Source organism: Nycticebus coucang, chromosome 11, assembly GCF_027406575.1.
Source record: "Nycticebus coucang isolate mNycCou1 chromosome 11, mNycCou1.pri, whole genome shotgun sequence".
In the NCBI taxonomy this organism is placed as follows: Eukaryota; Metazoa; Chordata; class Mammalia; order Primates; family Lorisidae; genus Nycticebus; species Nycticebus coucang.
The window spans coordinates 30,491,726-30,512,208 of record NC_069790.1 but is presented as its reverse complement, the minus strand read 5'-3'; the positions used below and the strand labels follow the sequence as shown (position 1 = coordinate 30,512,208).

At 37.8% G+C, this 20,483-nt stretch overlaps 2 protein-coding genes across 4 annotated transcripts in view; one reads left to right on the top strand and one right to left on the bottom strand.

Annotated features, from left to right (window-relative positions):
• The window catches only part of TAX1BP1 (Tax1 binding protein 1), a 116,963-nt gene extending 102,015 nt beyond the window's left edge, over positions 1-14,948 (top strand). For both annotated transcript variants that reach the window (XM_053608444.1, XM_053608445.1), the window contains exons 17-18: positions 13,894-13,976; positions 14,556-14,948. In XM_053608444.1, coding sequence (XP_053464419.1) covers positions 13,894-13,976; positions 14,556-14,757 — 285 coding nt within the window. In that variant the 3' untranslated portion in view covers positions 14,758-14,948. The remainder of the gene's footprint in view (positions 1-13,893; positions 13,977-14,555) is intronic.
• Positions 14,949-17,157: 2,209 nt separating this feature from the next.
• The window catches only part of JAZF1 (JAZF zinc finger 1), a 379,461-nt gene continuing 376,135 nt past the window's right edge, over positions 17,158-20,483 (bottom strand). For both annotated transcript variants that reach the window (XM_053608443.1, XM_053608442.1), the window contains one exon: positions 17,158-19,550. In XM_053608443.1, coding sequence (XP_053464418.1) covers positions 19,374-19,550 — 177 coding nt within the window. In that variant the 3' untranslated portion in view covers positions 17,158-19,373. The remainder of the gene's footprint in view (positions 19,551-20,483) is intronic.

Sequence of the window (20,483 nt, the reverse complement as noted above, 5' to 3'; positions counted from 1 at the left end):
GCTCATAGCAATCTCAGACTCTTGGGCTTTAGTGATTCTCTTGCCTCAGCCTCTCAAGTAGCTGGAATTACAGGCATCCGCCACGCCTGGCTATTTTTTTGTTGTAGTTGTCATTGTTGTTAGGAGGTCTGGGCTGGGTTCGAACCCTTCAGCCCCAGGGCATGTGGGTTAGGGCACCCTAACTATTGAGCTATGGGCACTGAGCTTCATATATTGTCTTTTTAAAGTTTTACTTTAATATGTTTTCTGTTTATAAAAGTAATATATGATTACAGTCGGTTTATTTTTATCAAGAATGTCAGGACAAATCAATGGGAAAAGAATCATCTTTGTAACAAATAGTGCTGGGAAAATTGTATATCCAACCTGCTGAAAGAATGAAATTAGACCCCTGCCTCATACTATAATACAAATATTAAATTGGACCTAAATGTAAGGGCTAACCTATAAAACTCAAAATGTAAGTAAGTCTTTGTGATCTTAGATTACACAGTGCTTTCTTAGATATGATACCAAAAGAGACAGATACTGGTTGAGTATTCCTTATCCAAAATTCTCAGGGCCAGAAGTATTTTGGATTTCAGATTTTAGAATATTTGCATTATACATACTGGTTGAGCTGTCCCTAAACTGAACATGTGCCATGCTTCAGTGAATATTTTCTTTGAGTCCCCATGCTAGCACTCAAAAAGTTTTGGGCTTCGGACTGGGTGTTGTAATCCTAGCACTCTGGGATGCTGGGGCACATGGACTACTACTTGAGCTCAGGAGTTCAAGGCCTGCCTGAGTAAACGTGAGACCCTGTCTCCATTAAAAATGGAAAAACTAGCTGGGCTTTGTGGTGGGGGCCTATAGCTCCAGCTAGTTGGGAGGCTGAGGCAGGAGAATCTCTTGAACCTAGGGGTTTGAGGTTGCTGTGAGCTAGGCTGATGCCATAGCATTCTAGCCTTGGGTTAACAGAGTGTGAGTCTGTAAATAAAAAAAATTTTGCTATTAAATCCTTCTGGGTTTGTAGCTTTTAGTGCTGAAACTGATAATTTTTGAGTGTAACTCTTTCTAAAATAAAATCAATAACAGTGTAACATAATAATAGGGCTGGGCTTTGTGGTGGGGGCCTATAGCTCCAGCTAGTTGGGAGGCTGAGGCAGGAGAATCTCTTGAACCTAGGAGTTTGAGGTTGCTGTGAGCTAGGCTGATGCCATAGCATTCTAACCTTGGGTTAACAGAGTGTGAGTCTGTAAATAAAAAAAATTTTTGCTATTAAATCCTTCTGGGTTTGCAGCTTTTAGTGCTGAAACTGATAATTTTTGAGTGTAACTCTTTCTAAAATAAAATCAGTAACAGTGTAACATAATAATAGGGTTATCTCTGCCAAATTATATATGGCTTAGAAAATAAAAATTGCATTTGCTTTTTTTTTCACTTTAGGTATCAGCAGGGTTAACATGTCTGAAAGGTTGAGTTTGGCACCTTGGCTGCGAACTCTACTGTTAGCTTACTCATGAAAGAGTAAATTGATTTAAATTTTATAAAACAGGGGAAGGGGGTTATGAGATACTTCTATTTTGGGCTCCTAAAAAGTTGTATTTTATTTTAAATATTTGTTATCAAGAATTTTAAAATGCAGAACATCAAGACCTGCCCTATTTTGTCTCTTCTAATTAATTTCTGCAACATTTCAGTTTTGATTTTTTTTTTTTTCAAGTCATGATTTGGTGGTTTATTGTAGAATTTGTTTTAAGCTTTCTAATTTATTTTGCCAATAAACGTATTAATTGAGGGAAGGACGTCCTTGCTATTAACTAGGGTATAGCCTGTAAATTATGCATCCATCTGGAAAATTCCATCTTTCCTACAAACTCTGCAGCACCCTTGGGCACTGCTGCCAATACAAAACTATGCAAGGAGGACCTTAAACAGTAGGGCCACTGGCCACACTGAGTCTGGGCCAACAGTGGCTTCCTGACAAAGTCAGATAAGCCTAGAGGAGCCTTGTGGGTTCTCCAACCTCTGCACAATCTCCAGAGTCTCCCTTACACAAACACATATGACCATTTACCATTTGCAGCTTCTCAAAGGAAGCATGCAGAGTCCTATCTTCCCTCCCATGAGTTCCATCCTACCCTGATGAAATCCTTTCTTTTCTCTTCTGTGGTGGTATTGTCTCCCTTCTGTCTTCTTTTATGCCCCAAGACCATCATTCCTCGGAGTATTCTTTTTTTTTTTTTTTTACTGTTATGAATATTCTTTATTTATTTATTTTTTTTATTGTTGGGGATTCATTGAGGGTACAATAAGCCAGGTTACATTGATTGCAGTTGTTAGGTAAAGTCCCTCTTGCAATCATGTCTTGCCCCCATAAAGTGTGACACACACCAAGGCCCCACCCCCCTCCCTCCTTCCCTCTTTCTGTCCCCCCCCCATAACCATAATTGTCATTAATTGTCCTCATATCAAAATGGAGTACATAGGATTCATGCTTCTCCATTCTTGTGATGCTTTACTAAGAATAATGTCTTCCACTTCCATCCAGGTTAATACGAAGGATGTAAAGTCTCCCATTTTTTTTAATGGCTGAATAGTATTCCATGGTATACATATACCACAGCTTGTTAATCCATTCCTGGGTCGGTGGGCATTTAGGCTGTTTCCACATTTTGGCGATTGTAAATTGAGCTGCAATAAACAGTCTAGTACAAGTGTCCTTATGATAAAAGGATTTCTTTCCTTCTGGGTAGATGCTCACTTATGGGATTGCAGGATCAAATGGGAGGTCTAGCTTGAGTGCTTTGAGGTTTCTCCATACTTCCTTCCAGAAAGGTTGTACTAGTTTGCAGTCCCACCAGCAGTGTAAAAGTGTTCCCTTCTCTCCACATCCACGCCAGCATCTGCAGTTTTGAGATTTTGTGATGTGGGCCATTCTCACTGGGGTTAGATGATATCTCAGGGTTGTTTTGATTTGCATTTCTCTAATATATAGAGATGATGAACATTTTTTCATGTGTTTGTTAGCCGTTCGTCTGTCGTCTTTAGAGAAAGTTCTATTCATGTCTCTTGCCCATTGATATAAGGGATTGTTGGCTTTTTTCATGTGGATTAATTTGAGTTCTCTATAGATCCTAGTTATCAAGCTTTTGTCTGATTGAAAATATGCAAATATCCTTTCCCATTGTGTAGGTTGTCTCTTTGCTTTGGTTATTGTCTCCTTAGCTGTACAGAAGCTTTTCAGTTGAATGAAGTCCCATTTGTTTATTTTTGTTGTTGTTGCAATTGCCATGGCAGTCTTCTTCATGAAGTCTTTCCCCAGGCCAATATCTTCCAGTGTTTTTCCTATGCTTTCTTGGAGGATTTTTATTGTTTCATGCCTTAAATTTAAGTCCTTTATCCATCTTGAATCAATTTTTGTGAGTGGGGAAAGGTGTGGGTCCAGTTTCAGTCTTTTACATGTAGACATCCAGTTCTCCCAACCCCATTTATTGAATAGGGAGTCTTTCCCCCAAGGTATGTTCTTGTTTGGTTTATCGAAGATTAGGTGGTTGTAAAATGTTAGTTTCATTTCTTGGTTTTCAATTCGATTCCAAGTGTCTATGTCTCTGTTTTTGTGCCAGTAGCATGCTGTCTTGAGCACTATGGCTTTGTAGTACAGACTAAAATCTGGTATGCTGATGCCCCCAGCTTTATTTTTGTTACAGAGAACTGCCTTAGCTATATGGGGTTTTTTCTGGTTCCATACAAAATGCAGAATCATTTTTTGCAAATCTTGGAAGTACGATGTTGGTATTTTGATAGGAATGGCATTGAATAGGTAGATTGCTTTGGGAAGTATAGACATTTTAACAATGTTGATTCTTCCCATCCATGAGCATGGTATGTTCTTCCATTTGTTAATATCCTCTGCTATTTCCTTTCTGAGGATTTCATAGTTTTCTTTATAGAGGTCCTTCACCTCCTTCGTTAGGTATACTTCTAGGTATTTCATTTTCTTTGAAACTATGGTGAAGGGAGTTGTGTCCTTAATTAGCTTCTCATCTTGACTGTTATTGGTGTACACAAAGGCTACTGAGTTGTGGACATTGATTTTATATCCTGAAACCTTACTGTATTTTTTGATGACTTCTAGGAGTCTTGTGGTTGAGTCTTTGGGGTTCTCTAAGTATAAGATCATGTCGTCAGCAAAGAGGGAGAGTTTGACCTCCTCTGCTCCCATTTGGATTCCCTTTATTTCCTTGTCTTGCCTAATTGTATCGGCTAGAACTTCCAGCACTACGTTGAATAGTAAAGGTGACAGAGGACAACCTTGTCTGGTTCCAGTTCTAAGAGGAAAAGCTTTGAGTTTTACTCCATTCAGTAAAATATTGGCTGTGGGTTTGTGATAGATAGCTTCAATCAGTTTTAGAAATGTGCCACCTATGCCTATACTCTTCAGTGTTCTAATTAGAAAAGGATGCTGGATTTTATCAAATGCTTTCTATTGAGAGGATCATGTGATCTTTATTTTTGCCTCTGTTAATATGGTGGATAACGTTTATAGACTTGCGTATGTTAAACCAGCCTTGCATCCCTGGGATGAAGCCTACTTGATCATGATGAATGACTTTTTTGATCATAAGCTGTAATCTATTGGTTAGGATTTTGTTGAGAATTTTTCCATCTATATTCATGAGTGAGATTGGTCTGAAATTCTCCTTTTTGTTTGGGTCTTTTCCTGGTTTTGGTATCAGGGTGATGTTTGCTTCATAGAATGTGTTGGGGAAGATTCCTTCTTCCTCAATTTTTTGGAATAATTTCTGCAGTACAGGAATAAGCTCTTCCTTGAAGGTTTGATAGAATTCTGGAGTGAAGCCATCTGGACCAGGGCATTTTTCGGTTGGAAGATTTTGTATTGTTTCTTTGATCTCAGTACTGGAAATTGGTCTGTTCAGGAGCTCTATTTCTTCCTGGCTGAGTCTAGGGAGAGGGTGTGATTCCAAATATTGATCCATTTCTTTCACATTGTCAAATTTCTGGGCATAGAGTTTCTGGTAGTATTCAGAGATGATCTCTTGTATCTCTGTGGGATCAGTTGTTATTTCCCCTTTATCATTTCTGATTGAGTTTACTAGAGATTTTACTTTTCTATTCCTCGTTAGTCTGGCCAATGGTTTCTCTATTTTATTTATTTTTTCAAAAAACCAACTTCTTGTTTCATTAATTTTCTGAATGATTCTTTTGTTTTCAATTTCATTGATCTCTGATTTGATTTTGGATATTTCTTTTCTTCTACTGAGTTTAGGCTTAGATTGTTCTTCTTTTTCCAATTCCATAAGATCTCTTGTGAGATTGTTGATGTGCTCTCTTTCTGTTTTTCGAATGTAAGCATCTAAAGCGATGAATTTTCCTCTCAAAACTGCTTTTGCAGTATCCCACAGGTTTTGGTAGCTTTTGTCTTCATTGTTGTTATGCTCAAGGAAGTTAATGATTTCCTGTTTTATTTCTTCCTGCACCCATCTGTTATTCAACAGAAGATTGTTTAATTTCCATGCCTTTGGGTGGGGTTGAGCATTTTTGTTAGAGTTGAGTTCCACCTTTAGTACCTTATGGTCTGAGAAGATACAAGGTAAAATTTCAATTCTTTTGATTCTGTTGATATTTATTTTGTGTCCCAGGATATGATCAATTTTGGAGAATGTTCCATGGGGTGATGAGAAGAATGTATATTGTTTATCTTTGGGATGGAGTGTTCTATATGCGTCTATCAAGCACAGTTGTTCTAGGGTCTCATTTAAATCTCTTACATCCTTGTTTAATTTCTGTTTAGAGGATCTGTCCAGCTCTGTAAGAGGAGTGTTAAGGTCCCCTGTTATTATGGTATTATCAAATATCATATTGCTCAGACTGAGAATGGTGTGTTTCAAGAAACTGGGATCATTTAAATTGGGTGCATAGATATTTAGAATTGAAATGTCTTCTTGTTGTATTTTTCCCTTGACCAATATAAAGTGACCATCTTTGTCTTTTTTGACTTTAGTTGGTTTAAATCCACATGTATCTGAAAATAAGATTGCAACTCCTCTTTTCTTCTGAATTCCATTTGCCTGAAAAATTGTCTTCCAACCCTTGACTCGGAGCTTTAATTTGTCTTTTGAAGCCAGGTGTATTTCTTGCAGACAGGAAATAGATGGCTTGTGTTTTTGAATCCAGTCAACCATCTGTGTCTCTTCAGTGGGGAATTCAAGCCATTAACATTTATTGAGACAATTGATAAGTGTGGTAGTATTCTATTCGTCTTAGTTTGTGAGAGTCCATTGCTTAGTTTTATCTTTTGCATCAGTGTGGAGGTTAGGTTCTGTCCTTTAATTTCTGAGTTCTTACTTTGCTGCTGATCCATTGTGGTGGTCAGTGTGCAGAACAGGTTGAAGTATTTCCTGTAGAGCTGGTCTTGTTGTGGCGAATTTCCTCAATGTTTGTATATCCGTAAATGATTTGATTTCTCCGTCAATTTTGAAGCTTAGCTTAGCAGGGTACAGAATTCTGGGCTGGAAATTGTTCTGTTTAAGTAGATTAAAGGTAGATGACCATTGTCTTCTTGCTTGGAAAGTTTCATTAGAGAAGTCTGCGGTCACTCTGATGGATTTGCCCCTGTAGGTCAACTGGCACTTACTCCTGGCAGCTTGCAGAATATTTTCTTTTGTCTTGACTTTGGACAGGTTCATCACAATGTGTCTTGGAGAAGCTCGGTTAGAGTTGAGGCGACCTGGGGACCGATATCCCTCTGAAAGCAGTGTGTCAGAATCTTTGGTGATAAATGGGAAATTTTCTCTTATAATATTCTCTAGTATGGCTTCCATTCCTCTGGGGCATTCTTCTTCCCCTTCTGGAATTCCTATAACTCGTATGTTGGAACGCTTCATAAAGTCCCATATTTCTGACAGTGAACGTTCTGCTTTCTCTCTCTTCTTTTCTGCCTCTTTTACTATCTGAGTTATCTCAAAAACTTTGTCTTCTACCTCTGAAATTCTTTCTTCTGCATGGTCTATCCTGTTGCTTATACTTTCCATTGCATCTTTAATTTCCCTGATTGACTGTTTCATTTCCTTCAGCTCTGCAATATCCTTTTTATATTCTTCATATTGTTCATCTCTTATTTGATTCTGTTTTTGAATTTCCTTTTGGTTCTTTTCCACTTTATTAGCAGTTTCCTTCATTGTTTCCATCATTTCTTTCATTGTTTTCAACATGTGTATTCTAAATTCCCTTTCTGTCATTCCTAACATTTCTGTATAAGTGGAATCCTCTGCAGTAGCTACCTCATGGTCCCTTGGCGGGGTTGTCCTGGACTGGTTCTTCATGTTGCCTGGAGTTTTCTGCTGATTCTTCCTCATGGGTGATTTCTTTTATCTGTTTCCTTGCCCTAATTTTCCTTTCACTTCCTCTTGCTCTTTAAGTTCTCGTGCCTGTGGACTAAGGGTTACAGGACCAGAAGGGTAAGAAGGTTGACGAGCAAAAAAGGGATGAAAGAAAGGAGGACCGAGTGATAAGATAAAAAAAAAAGAAAAATAGAGAAAGGAGAGGGGGTGGGTAAAAGGGATATTGACAAACAGAAGAGAGGCACAGAAAGAGGGAGACAGAGCAATATATGTGTACAGTAGGGTACTTTGATACAACCTTAAAAAAAAACCCACCTTCTGGGGGTGCCCAGTTGTGTGGTTCCCTTGAGGTCAGCAGCTGTTTGCTAACCTGATCAGACACAGTACCCCACCTCCACAAAGTAGAGAGGAAAGACAAAAATGCTATAAATCAAACCAAAACAAGGAAACAGAAAACTTTACGGGATAAAATTGGCTGGAAAAACCAAATAGTAGCGGTAGAAACACTAACAAAAATGAAGTTATAATTATTGAAATAGGCAGCAATGGGAAATTATAATTAAACTCGAAAAATTGAGAGAGAAACAGGATCTGTATGGAAAAGGTTGAACTTAAAAAACAAAACAACAATCAACAACATCAAAATAAACAAAAAAAACCAACCAAACCAAAAAAAAAAAAAAAACACACAACCAAAAACAAAGCAGTATGTATATGTTATCGAATATTGTCTGGGCAACACGTGGTCTTCTGGGGTATGAGATCTTAATCACAGTTCTGATATGACTGGAGGCTGCTAGTTTCTCAAACCCCAGCAGGTAGACACCCTAAATCTCTCTTCAGCCCACTTAAAAGGCACTTTGAGCTTGTTCACTTGCTGAGCAGAAGCTTGCCCAGGGAAGTGCTTGTGCTGGAATCACTGCTGAAGTGGCTATCCACTTACCCTGTGTGCCAAAACTGGTCTCCCTCTGTCCCCGAGGGTTAGGGCTGCAAGGCCGCTCAGACCCCGCCCTTCGGCTACTTGGTCGCTGGGTTACCAGCTCCCACCCAATTCCAGCTCTGCGACCCTGAGGGCGGAGCTTGCCAGGGCAGATCGCTCAGAATGGCTGCCTGTGACCCAGAGCCAAACACTATTAGCTCCGTCTGGCTCCGCAGCTCAGACTGGGGCCCTAGACAAAGGCCAAAGTTCTTTGCACTCCTGCTCAGGCTCTCCCCAAGGCAGTTCAGCTGAGTGCCAAGTCCAAAGACACCAAAACAGTTCACAGGTAAGGCCTTTCTGGTTTGCAGTCTCGCTGCTACTGAACTTACAGTTGCGGGCGGATTTAGACAGATTGAACACACGTGACCACTTGCCAGTTTTCCACTGTTTTAGTCCTCCTCTTGGGGTCCAGAAGTCTCTCGCTGACTCCCTGTATCCTCTCAGGGGTGATGATAGGCAGATCCCACCAGCCAGAGATGCCTGGAGTCCTATCTCCCCAGACTCACGGTGCCCAGATGCAAGGAAGCTGTTACTCGGCTGCCATATTGCTCCGCCTCCCCCTTTGTTTTTTTTTTAAATAACAAATTTCGCTCATTATCACTGCTACTATTTTATAGTCATTAAAGTTCAGTGTTTTAAATAGTATTGTTGGAAGGCCTAAATCTGAGATCTAAAATAACCTGGTACAGAATCAATTTACTGTCACATGTAATGAGCTTAGCGTATTCAACTACTGTATCATCTCCTTTCTTTGTACAGATTTAAAAACTGTCTGGAGTTTAGTTTTTAAATATTTAATTTTTGAAGTAGGTAATGGATATTTGTGTTTTATCCTCCAGTCTCAGCCCTACATTAGGTTATCTGTCCTGTTTCTTTTTGCTAACTTATATCTTATAGGATTCATATGTTAAAAAAAATTTTCTCAAAAAGTTAAAAGAAAAACATTTTCTCATGTGATGAACGTGGAGGAAAAAAACCTCTTAACTCCTTTTACCTTTCATGGGGAGAAAATTGATAGGCAATAGGTAGTTTGTTTGCTCACTTTGCATTTTACACCATATACACTTTTTGGGTACCTCTTCTTGTGACACTAGACTAGCTCACTAATAGAGCTCTGTAGCAAGCAAGCATAACCACCCAGCAACATAAGGATTTTCATCAGTGCCTGCTATACCTTCCTTATACCTGCTTCTGTGCTATTAGATCATTGCATGCAAGCAGCTAAAAGCTAGGAGGAAAGCAGATGGGCAATTTAGATGATGTGGCTGAATTCAGTGTTTAGATCCTGTGTTGGCTGTTGATGTAGAATAGAGGTATGGGATTCTCAGTCATTAAGATGATTTCTTTCTGATTAAATCTTAGATTTACAAATTTGTAGAAGTCTCATTTGACAACCTATAATTCAAATAATTGAATTTTTTTCCTCTAGGGTAGCGGTTCTCAACCTGTGGGTCACAACCCCTTTGTAACAATGAAAATAGATCCTGCATATAAGATACTTACATTATGATTCATAACAGTAACAAAATTATAGTTATGAAGTAGCAACGAAAATAATTTTATGGTTGGGGGTCACCACAACATGAACTGTATTAAAGGGTCATGGCATTAGGAAGGTTGAGAACCACTGCTCTAGGGTTGTATTCATTGTTTGCTTTACTGTTTTGCTTCAACATATGTTTTTTAGTTGAATTTGCTGGTGTGTGTCCAAGAACATACACATACAAACTCTGACATAACTTTATTTTCCTTTAATTAGGATTTCTGTATATCATGTTGTGGATGTATCTTGTAAAGAGACTTGTCTTTTCTTGCAAATTAACAGTTACATGTATTCTTTATTTAGGTCATTAAATATGAAATGTCCACTTTTAAATAAAACATTTATTATATCTCAAGCAGTACAGTTAATCAAAGTATGCACCTAAACTATTGACAGCTTTGATTTTTTCTTTTTGGAGACAGAATCTCACTCTGGCGCCCTGACTAGAGTGTTGTAGCAGTATAGCTCATGGCAATCTCAAGTTCTTGGGTTCAAGCAGTCCTCTTGCCTCAGGTTTTCTTCTTTGTGAAGCCTGGAGAGCAAGTGGCAATGAGAGGGAGGGGGTGGGGCCTTGGTGTGTGTCACATTTTATGGGGGCAAGACATGATTGCAAGAGGGACTTTACCTAACAATTGCAATCAGTGTAACCTGGCTTATTGTACCCTCAATGAATCCCCAACAATAAAAAAAAAAAAAAAAAGTGACAGAGCTGAGTACGGAACCCATGCCTACCAACAATGGACTCCGGCCTTTCTACGGCATCCACATGTGCATACGCAACAGTGCACCCAGTAAGACTACAGCTGAGGTGAAAATCATCAACAGGGTATACAAAGAAAAGAGTTGCTGTGTAAGAGCCATTTTTTTCTTGACGTTCCTTTCATATTGCTCTAAAGTTTATTTAATGGTTGCAAAGTTGAATGCATATGTATATATCTATAAATTCACTGCTGTGAGGGGATGGGGCACAAATTAGTTATGTTGTCATTTTATCAGAGAAGTCAAAAAGGGGGAAATCTAAAGTCTACCTGGTCATGGCCTCCTACTTCTGGGACTTCTGGGTACTTGGATTATAAATCCGAGTGACTCTGAGCCATCCTGTGTAACAATTCCATATAACTCAGGCATGCTGGAAGCTCCCTCCTTGACTCCAGCTTACCTTCTTGCAGGACTGTTCCCCTAATTATCCATCCCTGCTTGCCTGACAGCACTGCTCAGTTCTGCAAGGCTTCCTCCCACTGCGCCCTTCCCATCAGTACCACTTTCGATATTTCTGAAGGACCCAGAAGATCCATGGTGCAGTATTTCATGATTTATCTGACACACAAATGAATTTGACTCAGGTCTGGACACACTAATCAAACAACACAAGACCTTTCAAATAGCATAACATTTTTTGTCCTCCAGATTTAATGAGGTATAAATGACAAATAAAAATTGCATTTTTTCAAGGTACACAACATGCTATTTTGATGTACATGTATGTTGTGAAATGACAACCACAATCCAGCTAATTAAGATACCACCTCACATTGTGACCTTTTTTTTTTTTTTGCAGTGAGAATACTGAGGGTCACTTGCTTAGCAAATTTCAAGTATGTAATACGTTATTAACTACAGTCACCATGCTTCACCTCAGGTCCCTGGAACGTTTTCATCTTATTACTACAAATATATACCCTTTGACTATCCACATAGTGCAGTATTTTTAAACAATGTTTTCATTTTGATTTTGTATTCTAGACCATTGTGGTAGTTATCCATGTGCTATGTATTCTTTACCTTGAAAAATAACTTGTTATAAAAGTATTGTTTGTAATAAAAATGTTATACCTGAAACTACGGGTAAGATAAAAAGTAGAAAATAAAAATCAGCCAGAATACCTTAAAAAAAAAAAAAAAAAAAAGAAATTGCACAAGGTGTTTTCTAAAGCTTGTTGAGAATTAAAGATTTTTCCTTTTAAGAAGTGGTCCAAAGCCTGGAAGTGGTAGTCATTTGGCACAAGGTGTGGTGAATATTGTGGGTGACAGAGTTTCCAAGTCCTACTTCTGTAGTTAGAGCAGTGTCGTTTCTGCAGTGTGGTTGAAGGTTGTCCTTTTAAGAAGTGGTCCAAAGCCTGGAAGTGGTAGTCATTTGGCACAAGGTGTGGTGAATATTGTGGGTGACAGAGTTTCCAAGTCCTACTTCTGTAGTTAGAGCAGTGTCGTTTCTGCAGCGTGGTTGAAGGTTGTCCTACAGAAGGATTGGCCTGGTCTATTGACCAATCTTGGCTGCTTAATCGCAAGCATCTTCATCATGCCATCCAGTTAGTTGCAGTAGACATATGCTGTAACTGACTGACCAGGTTTCATGAAGCTGGTCCACCAAATAGACACCATTAGCTTTTTTTGATGTATTTTCAATTATCCATCCATTGTGCCAAGTGCTTGTGATTGTCAAAAAGAATCAGTTTTCATCACACATAACAATATAGTGTAGAAATGGTTTGACTTTATGTCATGACAGCAAAGAGAGGCAAACTTCGAGATAATTTCTCTTCTGATGCTCATTTAATTAATGCAGAATCCAGCTATCCAGCTTCTTTGCCAATTTGTTTCAGATAGTCCAATGTTACTGGAATAGTAAGGTTGAACCTACTTGCTAATTCACCCATATGTCCAACTGCAGCTTTCAACTCATCATTATCCACCTTGGTCTCAGGTACCCATGCAACTCATTTTCAAGATTAAAATCACCAGAAAGGAGCTTCTCAAACCATCAGTGTGCTGTACATTCATTAGCTTTATCCTTCCCAAACATTTCCTTGATATTTTGAGCTGTTGGCTTCCTTGGTCCCATGACATAACTCATATTTGAAAGTAACAACAAACTTTTCACTTATCCATGATTTCATAAAAATTGCTCTAAGAAAAATTAGATAATCACAACTCAAAAATGTGCATTTGAAAGAATGAGGACATACTTTTCACAATAAAAATGTCAAAATGAAATGTCAGAGGTATCACAGCTGTAAAACTTAGTACTTAGGGAAATTGGACATTTCATACTTAAGTTAAATGAGAATAATTGGAACAATAATGCAGTCTTCGTGTTTGTAAAAGTGGTCTTAGTCTATAGAATGATTTTTTTTTTTAATTTTTTTTTTGTAGAGACAGAGTCTCACTTTACCGCCTTCGGTAGAGTGCCATGATGTCACAGGACTCACAGCAACCTCTAGCTCTTGGGCTTCTGCGATTCTCCTGTCTCAGCCTCCCGAGCAGCTGGTACTACAGGCACCCGCCACAACACCCGGCTATTTTTTGTTTGCAGTTCAGCCAGGGCTGGGTTTGAACCTGCCACCCTGGGTATATAGGGCCGGTGCCCTACTCACTGAGCCACAGGCACCACCCAGAATGATTTTTTTTTTTAAAGTCAGTTAAGTTACCTATTATACGTATGTAGATTTGAAACGTTCTGCTCTCTGCTTCATTTATACACAAAGGTGTGGTGTATGTGTATTCCAGTCAACAGTGCTTTTTATTTCAAGGCCAGACTGTTAGTCTGTAGCAAATTACTCTGCGAAGTTCACTTTCAAACATACATACTTAAAAATCTAATTAAATGACAGTTGAGATAAAAGTGTCTGGGCATGCTGCCTCATGCCTATAATTCTAGCACTCTGGGAAGCTGAGGTGGATGAATTGCCTGAGCTCAGGAGTTTGAGACCAGCCTAAGCCAGAGTGAGACACTCCCAATCTCTAAAAGTAGCCAGGTGTGGCGGGTACCTCTAGTCCTAGCTACTTGGGAGGCTGAGGCAAGAGGATTGCTTGAGCCCAAGAGTGTGAGGTTGCTGTGAGCTATGTGTCATGGCACTCTTCAAAGGGTGACTGAGACTGTCTCAAAAAAAAAAAAAAAAAAAAAAAACAAAAAAAAATTTTTTTTCCTTTAAGTATAATCTTCCTCTATAATGTCAATATATGCTTGCTTGAATTAAGCAATTTATATTTGGTTTTATTTAAAAGTTGCAAAATTGTTTTTTCCCTAGGAAGATGAAAATGTGCCCACTGCTCCTGATCTTCCAAGTCAGCATTTACTTGGGCATGGGACAGGCTTTTGCTTTGATTCCAGGTAATTTTTCTGTTTTAGAATTTGGATTATATAGTCCAGTGGTTCTCAAAGTGTAGTCCCTGGGAACTTGTTAGGAATGCATATGTTTAGGGCTTGGCTTCCTGAACCAGAAACCCCAGGTGTAGGGACCAGTAATACACAGATGTGTTTTATTAGCTTGTCCTTGGCTGATACTGATATATGAAATCCTTTGAGATCTTTTGTTTTAGCACTGGCAGGAACATGAGTTGTATTTATTATTATTTTACAAAAAAACATTTTCTGTTAACAATTGAAGAACTCTTGACACTAAGACTTATTTCACAATAATGCAGTTGGATTAGGGGATTTTAATGGGGGAAAAGTTTTTTATTGTCAACCTAATTATAAAACTAAATTTAGAGCTTTACAAATGGGCTTGTCAGTTGTTTACAGCAAGCATTTAGAAGTAGAAAAAGAGGTTATTGGAGTAACTATAGATTGAAGGTAAATTGTTTAGTATCAATATCAGCTAACTAGATAAATGTAACCTTGTTTATATACTGAGAATTAGTTAAAAATTTGATAGATGTAATTCTTTCATTTCCCTTTTTCCTCAAGCTTTGATGTTCGCAAGAAGTGTCCCCTCTGTGAATTAATGTTCCCTCCCAACTATGATCAGAGCAAATTTGAAGAACATGTTGAAAGTCACTGGAAGGTGTGCCCAATGTGCAGCGAGCAGTTCCCTCCTGATTATGACCAGCAGGGGTTTGAAAGGCATGTTCAGACCCATTTTGATCAGAATGTTCTAAATTTTGACTAGTTACTTTTTATTTTCAATTAATATAGTTTAGCAGTTAAAAAAAAAAATCTCAAATAGACCACTGAGGAGACCACAGCGTGTCACTTTCATGTACCCTCTATTGTATTTTCTGACCAAGAACTACTTTTGAGTTTGTTAACTAGAGTCAGGGTTAATCTTTGGCTTATCAATAAATATAATTTTAACCTGTGTTACCTGCTTTAAGAAAAGTTCTTTGTGTTTATATCTTTATTCCCATGTTTGCAAAATTGTATGAATAAGGGATACAGGAATTATTTTAATTAGTGCTGTGAAAATATGTATTAGTATACTAGATTCTTCAGAATATTCACAAGTTTCTGTTTACTTTGAGCATGACTACTAAGTATTATGTAATAAAAAGCAACTATCATTAATCAGCTGTGTGAAGTAATTCTTTGAGTATAGAAAGTTCCATTATAACTCATGAATGATAGTTTTTTAATCTTTAGAAATGGAACTGCATGGGCTCATTGCCCATAGCTCAGTGGCTAGGGCACTGACCACATACACCCGCGCTGGTGGGTTCAAACCCTGCCCAGGACTGCTAACCAACAATGATGACTACAACAAGAATAAAATAAAAAAAAAATAGCTGGGTGGTGGCAGTTGCCTTGTAGTCCCAGTTACTTGGGAGGCTGAGGCAAGAGAATTGCTTAAGGCCAAGAATTTGAGGTTGCTGTGAGCTGTGATGCCATGACACTCTACCGAGGGTGACATGAGAGACTGTCTCAAAAAAAAAAAAAAAATTAAGAAAAAGAAATGGAACTGACATTTAGTATAGAGTGGAATCACATGCTTGCAAATATCCTTTTTATATGTGAACTGTTGCCTTTAGAATTTAATAGAAAACATTTCGTTAATTTCAGAGCAAAAAATTTAAGGTAACCTAAATGATTATTTTTAAACCATCTTCAACTTATATTTATACCTAACAGGAAAGTGGAACATGGTAAATTCAGTATAATTATTTTCATACTAAATCATTTCATTAACAGTGGTGTTTGTGGCATTAAATCGTGGTGTATATATTAGTATCTTTCACATTATCCTGATGAGTATATACATTTGAAATATTCTCAGTGATTAAAAATATAATGCATAAGCCCCAAAGTAATGTTTCTTGAGTTATGTCTCTGCTGTATAGTACTCTCAATTAACATTAAAGAAGACACATTTTCAGAGGTCTGTAATTTCACTGTTGTCAAATTTATTTGCCATAGTTTTTCATTAACCTAGACTCTTGAGCATATTTTCTTTGGATTGAGCCTTTAAAAATACTTCTATATTCCCTTCTTTTTATAAAAGTGTATGTATAAAGAATTAAATCAACTTTTGATTTTGCTGCTTTTATAGATGTATTTTGATTCTGAGGAAACTAGCTATTTAAGATGATCTAATACTTAGACCTGGTGGTATTTTGGGATGCCATATGTGAACTACATACAGGGGCTGACAATTTAAGATCATGAACTCATCCTAGAAAAGTTCTATATACCTCATTGCTGACTATTGCTATAGGCACCTTTGATGACCAGCTGTTGTCATATGAAGTCTGACAGTTCATGGACTTGCCACTGTGCCCTTAAGTTGGTAAGATTCATAGCTTATTATCAGTGTCTCAGCTGTGTTCATATTGACATGTGGTAGTGTCTTGCTAGAGTGTTAGTCATTGTTGCTTGTTTTGTGTGCCATAGCACAACAGCTCTGATGGTCATTCCAGAAAAAAAAGAGTTCCAAAATTGCTCTGAAAGATGGACTAGGCACTAGTGTTGGTGCTTGGCTTTCCCAAGGGAAGCACTTCAAAGGTGACCATAGTGATATGCAGCAGTGAGGTATGTAGCACTTTTTCTAGGGTGAGTATGTCATGAACTTGTCAGGCCTCATACATATCATGTCATATTTGTAGAAGCAGAATTTGTGTATTTTGGAATCTGTTAAAAAGGTTTTTGAGTCTGAGACATTCAGATGCTAGCTCTTAGCACGTGGCAGTCCTAGGAGGCAGCAGCACTGATGACTCCATGTTTCAGCTTCCTGGTAGGCTGTATCCCAGAATACATTCAAGTAAGATATGAACATTTTTTTTTGTTGTTGCAGTTAATAACTATGGACCGTGTTAATCTAAAGGTATCTCTTGAATATTACTATTATTAGAGAAGTGAGACTGTTGTCTTACCAGCATAGAACTTTTTTTATAGTTGTCAGGGATAAGGAAACTGTTACTGATAGAAAAGTAATGCAGTCTAAGTAAAAGTTTAAGGGAACAAAATCTAATACAGTCCAAGAACAAAGCACTGAATGGAGATCTTATTAAATAGTTTCCATGGTAAAGTTAATGCTGTTCTCATAATGGACAATAATGAAAATAAAGAGCCATGTTTATTTTGGGTCAGAGGCAGTTTATTTTAAATGTGATTTCATTACATTCATAAGCAGCTTTTCTTGACAGAAATTTTGATAAAGTTGCCTTCAGTTCTAAAACAAACCTCTGTTGCTTTCAAACTTAATGTGCTCTGTCCCCAACAAAACATATGAAAATATAATTTAAAGCACAGTTTTCACAGACACAGTACAATACATTCACTATACACGGTATAATAAAATATTCCCATCCTTACCTGTTTAGTAATACTGTCACAATGAATAAGTAAATAGAAATTGGAATTTGCTTTATTATTGAAAGAAATTTAACATGCACAATGACTATTTTATGACTGTTTAGCTGATGAACTACTGATCCAGCCTGCAGTTTCTTACACTAGAGGGAGCGAAGCTAAATAATTGCTGGCCTAAAATTTTTTTTTATCAATTGTAGGTAGATAAGAAATAGCCAAGTAGGGCCTTCTTATGCACCAACTAGTTGCTTTTCATGTCTGGATCACCTTTTTAAACATAGGATAACACTGTATATTCAGGACCAAGACCATATTCTTCAGAGATCTGAGGAAATATTTAGAGGGCAGTGTCTTTATAAAATACTTTAATATCCCTCATTATGAGGGATTCATAACTTATGAATATTAGAAGCTTACTCATCTGGCTAACACAATTGTCATCCTTTGAAAATGTCTGAAAACTGAGGAGAGACCCTTGCTTCCCAGCTAATGTAACTTAGGACATTTCATCAAATGGGAACATGGGAAGAAACTTATTTTATGAGCAATTCGAGTTGCTTTTCACCAGGTGTTCTGTGGGCAGTTAGCTGTCTCAAAGCAATTTTTATTGCATAATTAGGCAACTGGTAAACTCTTGTGTTCAAGGAATAGCACTTGGGAGAAAAGAACACTCAAGGCATGATGGTACTGTTGGTGAGGAAAAACCTCAGGAATGGTCCAGATGTCGGTTACTCTAACGGTCTTATTAGTCACTCTTTTCTTTGACCACCTGCTGCAAGAAGCACTTAATTGTCAATAAGGCTCATTTTCATATTTCAGCAAAATGTTTATAAAGCTAAACAGACATTTCTGGTAAGAATGCAGATGTCTACAGTGTGATGAGGAAAGTGCCTTTTTAAAAAGTCTCAAACACAATGAGCACGAAGAGGCAACTGGGAATCTTAACAGAAATATTCCTCTTTGAAACCTGCTTAGAATTTTCATTCTGATTCGCAACCCACAGGTTTGGTAGGGCAGCAGCTACAAGAATTGGCAACACATAAACATCAACTTGTTGGCAATAGAGAACTACAAAGTGCTTTAAAACCTCATCTGAAGGTAAAGATATAACTAAATTTCACACACACAGACTTTGCACTTAAAAGTATATTTCAATGTGTTTTAACAGATTTCAGGGAAATGCATTTTACTAAACTGGTATCTTGGTCCACAAATATCAACAGGCATAAATTGAATCCCTTGCACCCAACAGGCACTCCAACAAATGTGTGTTAATGAATGAAAAGACTATTTTGTACAAAAATGCCATTTAAAACAGTGAAATGATGGGTAAGTCAGACGGCAAGATTTTCAACTTTTTAAAGGGCAAAAGGATTTGCAAGATAATATAAAGCACAGAAAGCACACCTTTCATGTATGTTATTTAAATATGAAAATATTTTTAGCATATTATGTTAAACATTTTTTCTTATTTATATTTCCATTACCTAAAGTCTTTCTACTCACAAATACTAACTCCATTATGTAAGGCATGGTAACCAGTTTGATAATGAAGGTATTTTGGTTTTGAACAAATGTGAGTTGTGTTGAAAAACTTCAATCACATTACAATCTTGAAAAAAAAAAATCTCAGTGCCAGCCCCCCCACCCCCCAGTTGATACCACTGCAGTACAACTAAACAATATGCAACATGCCCTCAATTTTATTTTGTTTTTGGGGAAATGTGCTGAAAAACCTAGAGCTTTTTTTTGTTTAGCACCTTATATCAAAGTAATGAAAATAGGTATGATGATTACATGTGCAAATGTACAAAATCATTAACTCTACAAAGATACATCATTCCAAAATTACAGAAAAAATTTAAAGCATGCATTTTAATTCTTTTTCTTTAAAGGGTTGCTAAATGCTTCCCCTGAAAAAAGGTGGCTGTTTTCAAAATCAACTGCTGGTGAGGATTTCTTGGCACAGTTACGACCAGCATGTTATTGCTGCATCTTCCTGATAATCTCAGCCGACACCGGGGGATGGAAATTGATTGTGTGGTGCCGCAGGCCCTGAGCTGTCTTGTAACTCTTCCCACATCGGCATTTGAATGGTTTGCGGACACGAATCTGTGTTCTGTGGCCATTCTTAGCGTGGTACTTTATGCCATTCACATTCTGTGGAGAAGACAAAGTATTGTTAGACTGCGTGAAAGAGTGTGTCAAACTTGGGGAAATGTCAGTATGGGCCCAGGTTGCAGGTATATGGATGGTAGCTGTTTACAGGGAGTCAAGCTTTTGCATGGATTCTATTGTGGCCTTTCAAGGGCTATCCAATGAGTCACAAACACAGCTGACAAGGAAATTCAAACATACCTCAATTATTATGAAAATGTTGATTTCAAATTTTACATAACATATTTATGACTTAGACTATATTAAGAAAATTAAATAGGCATAGTTCCCTCTGCCTAGAACTTTGTTTCCTCTCTGAATCTTTTTCCCACTCTGTGGAAAGTTAACAGCAAACAATTCTATGAAAATATCCTTAGGATAACTACCCTGTTTCCCCGAAAATAAGACATCCTCTGAAAATAAGACCTACTTACAGGAAAGATAAGACGTCCCCTAAAAATAAGACCTACCGCACTGTCTTATTTTCGGGGAAACAGGGTAACAAAACTTCTAAAGAAAAAATGAGGGCAAATTTCAATTTCAGACTAATATTAAATTTATTTGGAACTTCTCACAGTTGTCTGGAAGCAAAATATAACAGTTCCTTACCCTACTTTACCCAGAATTTTTGTCCATTTTTTTCCTCTGCATTAAGCCACAATCTCTGATGCATTAGGCCCTCTTTTTTTTTCCTTTTTTTTTTTTGTAGAGACAGAGTCTCACTTTATGGCCCTCGGTAGAGTGCTGTGGCTTCTAACAGCTCACAGCAACCTCCAACTCCTGGGCTTAAGCGATTCTCTTGCCTCAGCCTCCTGAGTAGCTGTCATTAGGCCCTCTTAAGTATTGCAATCAAATTTGAGGTTATTTATAAAATGTTAGTCTTAACAACAAAATGCTAAGACTGGGTTTCCTTAGCATCTAGATGCTTAAGTTGTC